The sequence below is a fragment of the Lotus japonicus genome, chromosome 5 (genome assembly GCF_012489685.1).
Source record: "Lotus japonicus ecotype B-129 chromosome 5, LjGifu_v1.2".
NCBI classification, from domain to species: Eukaryota; Viridiplantae; Streptophyta; class Magnoliopsida; order Fabales; family Fabaceae; genus Lotus; species Lotus japonicus.
This window is the reverse complement of record NC_080045.1, coordinates 46183707-46192780: the sequence shown is the minus strand read 5'-3', so window position 1 is coordinate 46192780 and position 9074 is coordinate 46183707. Positions and strand designations below refer to the sequence as shown.

Below are 9074 nucleotides of genomic sequence, written 5' to 3'. Positions count from 1 at the left end.
CCTAAAGACTTCTTCAATTCTGATTTCCTTGAGCATAATTTATCTTCGGCAAGAGTTCCTCCTCTAGAATCAAACATTGTATCTTTTGCGAACTATCAGCTTGAACTTCAGATAGAAAATGTTGAAATATGTTCTTCTTCTTGATCAGCAATTGATTGGACTTGATATGAAACATTCTGTTCTTCTTTTTGAATGCTTCCGATCTTCTAAATTGCTTCTGATAATTGACTTCAACATATATCGAATCTGGACTTTTACCAGAATATTTGTTCATAAGAACATCTTTAAAATATTGCTTGGTTGCATCTCCAACAAAACTGTTCAACGTAAACACACTACAAGAACTTAATATCATTGGATTGTTAATCATCAAAACTTAAAGAGTGTTCCTTCCAAGATACAACAAATCTACCCCTTTTTTTATGACGAAATCTCATTGAAGAAGTATTTGTTATACTCTTTGAATCTTCAAAATAAATCATCAGTACATTGAATGAGATTTATTTTCTCCTCCCCTATCAAAGTGAGAAGAACAATCTATTTAATTTACGAAGTTCCAGAACAATATATTTCGTTAAAATCAGAGCATACATGCCATATTGTCAGATTATAGAATACAACCCATCTAGTAATTGAAACAATGATCCAATAGACCTCGACCAAGTTGATGACCTGGTCGAGTTTAGTTGATGAATGGACTGAGTTTAATTACAATGCACTACACAATATATGAGAAAAAAGACATCAGAGACAGTTACAATAGCTGAGAACACCCCTCTGTATGCAATCTACATAGCAGGAATAGACTGATGTGTACATTACACCAAAACCAAGGGCATAGCATGCCAATACCATGTAGCAGTACTGTAATAACATATAGAATACTAGATTAAAGTTAACTTCAAGAAGTAATCTGAACCATTAGATGTAATATATCCAATATCACATAGGATTTTTTTTAGTGCTACATTACAGTGCAAAGCGGCTTCCAGTTCCATCCATAAAACGATCTGTATGCCATCCTTTATTCTGTAATTCTTTTAAAAACACAGGGAAGACCTCATTCATCTTCTCACAGGCCTGTAGCATAACACTGGCACTTAGTTCATGAGAGGACTTGTCAATTTGTACAGCATATGCAGAAACTAGCCACCCTCTCAATGCATCTTCACCAGTAGCATCTTGCTCCAACACCATGTCAATGCATCTATTTTCGCGATTTAAAAGAAACTTCTCCCCTGGAAACACTTGTTGTAGTTCTACAAGCCTTGAAGGCTTAATAGCCTTGTGCAAAGCCCTTCCCACTCTTACATTTCCTGCATCTTCGATGAGCCGCCCAGGAAATAACAAATCTTCGCGGTATCTTAGATCAGTAGGGCTTGATACATTTCCTGCCTGGGTTGAATTCAATTAACAGTGCCAAGGCATTTCAATTTTTCAAACAGAGAAAGGAAAGCATAAGAGAAATCATTAGAAAAAATAGTCCAGACCACACCTTGAGAAAATCAGCAACAACCATTGCAGTTCTTTGTGGATTTAAGGTGTTCACAGGAGTTGCTCTCATTTGTTCAGAAACGCTGTATACATGTATCATTGAAAGTAGAGGCCCTACAACCAACTTAAAATGATTCATAATCCATCAGTTTGGGTTCATAAATACGTTGCATCTTTATCATATGATCATATTATCAATATAGGACATTGTAATTTAGTTATTTACATCTATAGATGATCTAATAAGAAAAAAATATTTACTTTCATATTCTTGAATAATACTTGCTCACTGAGGCTTGACCCCATAATTTTCAGACTACTTTGCTCAAATTTTGAAATTTTTCCATAAACCTAACTTTTTTCCACCAGTTTAAGTAAAAAATTCACGAGTGACTGGAAAAACTGGCATGCAGCTAACTTCAAATTTCCACAAAAGACAAACTCTTCTTAATCCTCATGCATTCCAGTGAAAACATAGGCAACATTCATAGAACGTTAGCACAAACTATTATATGGGTCAAAAGCTGAAAAATAATGAACACCAAAACCCAAGAAAAAACAAAGATAATCTCTAATACCTTTCCCTGCATTGACGCACATATAGTAGATGCTAATTGAATCCCAACTCCAATTCCAATAACATTAAACACAGTTGAAATAGCATGCCCTTTAGCATATAGATCACTGAGATTTCCTTCTTTAGCAAATGAAGAATATATAGGTAACCTTGTAGCTTTTGCTGCAACAACTGCCATCCCCTGTTGACTCCAAAAACTTATTTTGCACCCAAAATGAAATAGGTAAATGAACATTGAACGGTTGTTTTCACTAGATAGAGAAGTGCTCCCTATCATGACATATATTGGCATGAATGAGAACGAACAATTTAGTATTGTATTCATAAACTGATCTAATTTAATGATAAACAATAAAAACTGATAACTGATAACAAAAAAAATTCTTTAACTGGATTGAATTGGAATTTGGATTTAATTTTCAAAATTATCCAACTCAATCCAAACTGAACTAGATATAGAATTTAAAGCATGCATAATTTATACCACTGATATCTTTGGTGATCTATATGTTTATAAAATTATCATACAACTAGAGAGGGTATAGCCCCTAGAGTAGAGAGATTGCACTTAGAGAGAGAAAGTTAGAGAGAGAATATAACTGAATTTCATGTGTTATCTAGCAAATGAACCAAGAGTCCTTTACAAATGGTAACCGCTCCCGATTTATAGTGGGGGAGCTGGGCCTAATAAGCGTAACTGCCTCTTGTTGGGCCAGTTGCGCCTCGCTGGAGGAGGCCCAATTCCCAGGCTGGGCGACCGCCGCATGGTTGGTAACCCCTGGGCGTAGGCCCCCTAGGGGCTCGCCCAGTCCAATATATTTATAAAAATTATATTTCAATGAAGATAGAATTTTATTCAGGTAAATTCTTTTCTTATAGTTAAGATTTGAATTTTTGAACTAAAATTAGTTATACTTGTTAGAAAGTGCTGCAATTTTCTAGAGATATCTAGATTGCTACCTAGTCTAGAATGTTATCTAAACAACTAGAAACCAAAAATAAAAAAATGTAAACCGACATGTCTAAGTAGGTAGAACACTGCCTATATATAGGATCAAAGCATTACAATTGAGGGTGTGGAGTAACTCTAAATACTCTCCACCAATGTACTTGTGTGGCAATCAATAAATGCCATACGGCTATACTTTGCTCCTATGCTTTTCAGCTCCTATCAAATACTACCAATACTATTATGAATTATGGATTAGATAGTTGATCTTTTGAATTATTTTTTATTATATTTATCACTTTTTAATTCATTTATTCCCCCAAAAAATTCATTTACTCCCCCAAAGAAAACAATCAAGGCAGTTGAAAAATCAATTCAATCAAAACTGGGATAGGATCGGATTTACATTTAGAACCAATCTGATTGGATAAATAAATAAAAAAATTGAAGGGGCTTAATTGAATATTTTTCTCTCCAAAATCGATCTAAACTAATTAGTGAATACCCCTCAATAACCATTATGTCAACTTTATATGACAACAGATGCTAACATGGAAAAGTAACTTCTTTATGGAAAAAATATTACCTTCGCAAAATTGCCTAGGCCTGCCATCTCAAAAAAAAGATATGGACATAAGGGAGAAAGCACTTCCAAGCCAGTGCCTAAATCATAGAGCACATCAGCTGCAAGATGGAAGGCGTATTGCAGTCAAACCAGAGAATTTGACAAATTAGAGCTAATAAAGGGAAAGAAATAAGAAAGTTCCCGCTCAAATGCAAACCTAGAACTCTCCAATGTTTGGGCTCTGAATCCATTCTTGCACCCAAATTACTACATATTAGGTTCCCTAAATGTTCCATACCATCCTTTAGAATCTGAATGTCAGCAAGAGAAACAAATATATATTAAATGTAATTGTATGACTAGTCTGAGAAATTGTCAATAGCAAAGCAGAATCAAATTACCCAACTAACAGCAGTTGCTTGTGCAGGAGTGGGCCGCAAGCCTGCAGCAAATAGCAGTGACTGCAGAAGAATAAACATACAGACCAAAGACACTAAAAGAAATGAACCAGAAAATGAGGTAAATGACTAATCTTTAGGACTAGACAATCATTTTCTGAATCAGTATGAGTGTGATGCGGAGCAGAGACCAAGAACAATGTATAATTCAGAAGTATAACTCAGTCCAGGTACTCAAGAGACCTCACCTCTTCATTCTCCCTTATTTCTATCTCTAAAAATTCGACATTCCACCCCCAAATCTCTCTACCTACTGCCTTAGTACCAATTTTACTGAACAATAAACTAACTGAACAGTTACCACTGTTATTCTGTAATTTCTATTTATGATTGTTTAGGAAGGCTCTAATTCTCTATACTACCCCTTATTCTTCCCACAGACTCTCCTCATTGGAGATCTGCTAAGGGACACCAACTTCAACCTCATTTGTTTTATGAAGATTTTTCCGTGAACAATTAAAATTAAGAAAAAGCTGTGCTATGTAGAATGATCTGGATCTTCTTCCACTGTCTAGCCTCTGCAGCCATTATGATGACCCATGGTATATTCAAATTGATCAGTTAGTGATTTAGTTTAACCAAATTCAATTTTTCATTAGTGGTCTTAACCGCTACATATAAAAATCAATGGCTAAGATTTTTGCTGGAGACATGCTGGAGAGGATCCATTTGACTATGCAGGTAGGCATTAGAGATTATAATATATAAAAAAGGCTAACAGGTTGTAGGGTCCTCGGTCACCATATCAGCTCTTCCTTGCCCCCTCATGACACCTCATCTTCCCTTCAAACATCCATTTTTCATCATGCTGGAATTTCTCTTTCCTTGTCACCAGAAAAACTCATGTACTCTTATACTTCCCTTAAGTGTCGTTTTAGATATGTTTAATGATATATATGAGTAACTCTTGAAGATAAATCTGACTAACTATTCCTTCATTTTATTTCCAATTTCCTTCACCAACATTCCCTCTTAGTTATTCACTCTTTCGAGTAATATATCGTAATCGAATGATAAATCAGTTTTATTTAATTTATCTGCCCACACATGTCAACATCTACTGTGTCTTTGGGTTGTTGTATGAAAAGAAAGTGAAGTTTCACTAAACAATAATCAAAACCAAAATGCACCTTAGTTTCAACATTAAGAAGTGAATCTTCAAAGTAAAAGAACTTTATATCAGTGATCAGAAAAGCAATTGTATGCTCTGCTGAGGCTTTTAAACTATTAGAACAAGACCTGGGTTGATAGCACCGATAGTGCTGAACTGGCAATGTGCTGCAGTGCTCGAAACTGTGTGAACCTGAAGTACCCTTCATTGACACTGCAAATCAAAAACTGAAAATGTGAACTTGCTGGCCAAAGACATAACCATGGCATACAGCATATTCAGGAGAATATCAAGCAACCTGTATGGATATCCTGAGGGGAAAAATTTATTCAGGAAAGACTCAAATACCCTGTGGTAAAATGGTCTAGTATCACCAACAAGCTCTACCTAAAGAGAGAAAAAAAAATACATGTTAAGGCGATGAAAGCAAAGGATTAGTAATAGAGGCACTTTCAAGAAACTCAAAATCAGTTTTCAGCTTTTAAACCACCATTTTCAACCCCAGTATTGACAAAAAAAAAATCATATTGATCCCTATATTACAGAAACATGAGTACAACAAGTGCTAGAACTATTTTTAATCAGTCAAGATAGTTTCACCATGGCATGATAAGTTGGGCATTAACTTGACGGATACAACAGTTTTCAAGCATATCTGGATTAGTCCATTTTCTCTTAGAATCAATTCTGGCAAACCCCCTCCCCCAGAAGCTAAGCTTCTCGGCGAAATTGATTTTATTAGTTTCAGAATCAATGGTAGATTTCAAACTCCATTAATTTAAAAAAGCAAACCACAGTTTCAATTCCAGCCATGCAAGCTAGAAAGTTCTCATCTTCTCTGGCTGGGAATCGTTTTATCTGCACGATCTCGCACCCAATGTGAGATAGATAAAAAAAATTGCTACTTTGGTAAGATAAGGCACCAAAAACAAGCACCCCACAATGCACAAATGCCCAAAATGATAAACTGGTCTAACAACAAATTAGGATCAGCTTCTCATTCCTCAGAATACTCATAATCAATTCTGAACTACTCATTGATTTGAAGCTTCTCTTAAGAATTCATTTTGACATTAGAATCAATTGTGGAAGAATTTACAAACATGCAATAAACATTTCCAATAGTACCCATTTAGCATCACACACACACATAGTGAGGGAGAGAGAGAGTACTGAGAGATGGCCATTGGGTTCAAACTGGACGCGGCGAGAAACAGAGACAGAGGTTTCGAACCATGAAACAGGAGGGGCTTCAGCTTCTTTCTCTTCCTTCTTCTTCTTCCGCAATTTCAGCTTATCCTAGTTTTCAAGAACAACAAAATTAGGGGGGCAATGAGAAGAAGAGAAGAAGAAGAATCTGAGAGAATTCATACCAGGAAATCCATGAAGAAAAGGAATTTAGGGAAGTAATAATGAGTAATGAGAGTGTTACTTCAAACATGAAACTCAAAACAGGAACAGGTACCTGGACACTTTGAGAGCGTACAATGTGGAGGATGTGCTTTTTACCAACCTCATTTACATGCTTAGATTCACTCAAGTGAATCATTAGGAGTCACTCAAATGAATTAAGATAATGAAGTTCAAAAAAAAAAAAAAGAAGTTAAAAACTATAAGCGAGATTTAAAAATCGTCCCTGCACTTTAAAAACTATAACCATCCCTGCACTTTAAGCGAGATTTGAAAATCGTCCCTCGCCGGAAAATTATCTGAAAACCATCCTCAAACTTTCAAAAACAAAATGGACTCGTCCCTCCGGCCACCATAGCTCCGGCGATCCCCTTATGTGGCATTCCACGTCACTTAATGAGTCTTAGGTGGAATTTTTTTTTTTAAATTAAATTAAAAAATAACCTTACCTAAAATTAATCCCTAAATTATTACTTTCTTTTCTGTTATAGAAATTTATCATCATCAACAACATCATCATGTTCAACATCTTCATCATCTATTTCTAAAAGAAAACATCATCATCTATTTCTAAAATAACAACTTCATCATGAATTTTAAAATAAATCATCTTCAATATCTTCTTTTTAAGATTAAAATTTAAAGAAAATCATTAAAACAGCTTAAAGAAACAAATTCATAAATCATCATCTTCTTCATTTGAGCTGAACTCCAACCCCAAAACCCAGGAAAAAATACCCAGCCTCCAAAACTGAACCACCACTGCAACATCTTCAACGTCCAGAACCACCACCCACAAAACCCAAAACACAAATCAGAAGCCAAAACACAAATCGAAACCTAGAAACACAAACTGAAACAAATCAAGCTCAGAAACCCAAAAACCCCAACCCAAAAATCCCAACGCATGTATAACCATATAGAGCTACCACCCCCAAACCTCCTCAGATCAAAGAAGCAAAAAAAACCCAAAAGAAGAAGAAGAAGAAGGTAGTCTCCCTCCGTCATTCTTCATATCTGAAACCAAACTCTGCAGTTCCTCCACCATTATCCAGATCTGAAGTCAAATCTCTCTCTTTCTCTTCAAATCCAGCCAAATCCCCCTCTTTCTCTTCAAACTCAGCCAAGCCCCCTGCTTTCTAGGTCGGTGTTTTGAGGTTTGTTGGTGGTTGGAGATGGAGGCGCGATATGGGCTAAGATCGGCGGCGGCGCAGTGTGGTTGCGGCGACGGCGTAGTGTGGTTGCGGCGGCGGTGCGATGTGGTTAGGGTTGGGGGTGATGGCGAGTTTAGGGATGTTGGAAGAAATGAAGCCATGAAGAAGAAGAAGAAGAAGAAGAATAAGAAGATGATGATGATGATGTTGTTGTTGGAGACTTTGAGAAAATGAGAAGAAGATGAAGAAAGGAGAAGAGAAACGGTAGAAGATGAGAATGGATCTGAAGAGATTTTGTTTTTATTAATTTTTTTATTTTTAAATCATTAATAAACTAATTTGAAATTAAAAAATTAAAAAATATATGAATTTATTTATTGACGTGGCTTCCACCTGGAGCTCAGCCCACAATGGCCGGACCTATGGTGGCCGGAGGGACGGGTCCAAATTGTTTTTAATAGTCTGAGGACGCTTTTCAGATAATTTTTCGGCGGGGGACAGTTTTCAAATCTCGCTCAAAGTTCAGGGACGGTTATAGTTTTTAACCCTAAATATTATTGTGTCTCTCTCCTTTTTTTTTAAATGATCCACTTATTTAATTTACTAGGTATGACTAGCTAATTTATTTATTTTATAGGCAATTTTTTTATCAATATTTAGTTGTTAGCAATGTTAAAGATTAATCCATTTTCAGGATTCGAACCCTGGACCCTTCATTCTTCATCTCACTCAACTCTTATGTCTCCTAGCTCTTACCACTTGAGCTAATCCTCAAGGACAATATGTGTGAGTAGTGATAAACACAATTTTTCTTTGAAATTATTCGTATGTCAAGGCATAAAATTGTGAATTTGTGAAACATACTTTTTTGGTTTTTTTTTAGAGAACAAAACTTTATTAGAAGTCTAAAAGACAAAGTGAGGACAGCCACTTCACTAAGCAATTAAGCTCCAATGGAGCTATGCAAGTAGTACAAATCATTCTGATAATTGGAGCCACGTTTAGCAAGCAAATCAACAGAGGAATTTGCTTCTCTATAAATATGACGAATTAAAAAACAATTCACAAGATGCACAAGCATATCTATTTGATTTAAAATGTTAAGAAGTTTCCATGGTCGATTCCTTCCGTTGTTTGCCCAATTAACAGCCAAGGTTGAGACACTTTCAATTATCGCATTGTGAATTGAATGTTGGTGGCATAGTTGCAAGGCTTAAAAAATTGCCAAAACCTCTGCTACAAAGGCATAACCCATACCAATATTCTTGGAGAAGAAACCTTTGATTTCATTTTTGCGGTTCCTCAAGATACCTCCAATTCCGCACATCCCAGGATTGCCCTTGGCAGCACCATCAA

The 9074-nt window shown here is 35.9% G+C and overlaps 1 protein-coding gene across 2 annotated transcripts; it reads right to left on the bottom strand.

The window, feature by feature from the left end:
• Nucleotides 1–607: 607 nt before the first annotated feature.
• Nucleotides 608–7979, bottom strand: LOC130716956 (protein root UVB sensitive 2, chloroplastic-like). 2 transcript variants are annotated; one of them, XM_057567021.1, is made up of 10 exons: nt 6620–7979; nt 6328–6453; nt 5453–5541; nt 5283–5367; nt 3987–4046; nt 3803–3896; nt 3607–3704; nt 2073–2252; nt 1496–1618; nt 608–1395 (listed from the first exon to the last, which is right to left on the bottom strand). In XM_057567021.1, exons 1-10 carry the CDS (start codon nt 6701–6703, stop codon nt 970–972), a joined length of 1365 nt encoding a protein of 454 aa, XP_057423004.1. In that variant the 5' UTR covers nt 6704–7979; the 3' UTR covers nt 608–969. The 2 variants fall into 2 exon arrangements, with proteins under 2 accessions (XP_057423004.1, XP_057423005.1); XM_057567022.1 differs by having other exon boundaries at nt 6528–7978.
• Between the last annotated feature and the right edge of the window lie 1095 nt (nt 7980–9074).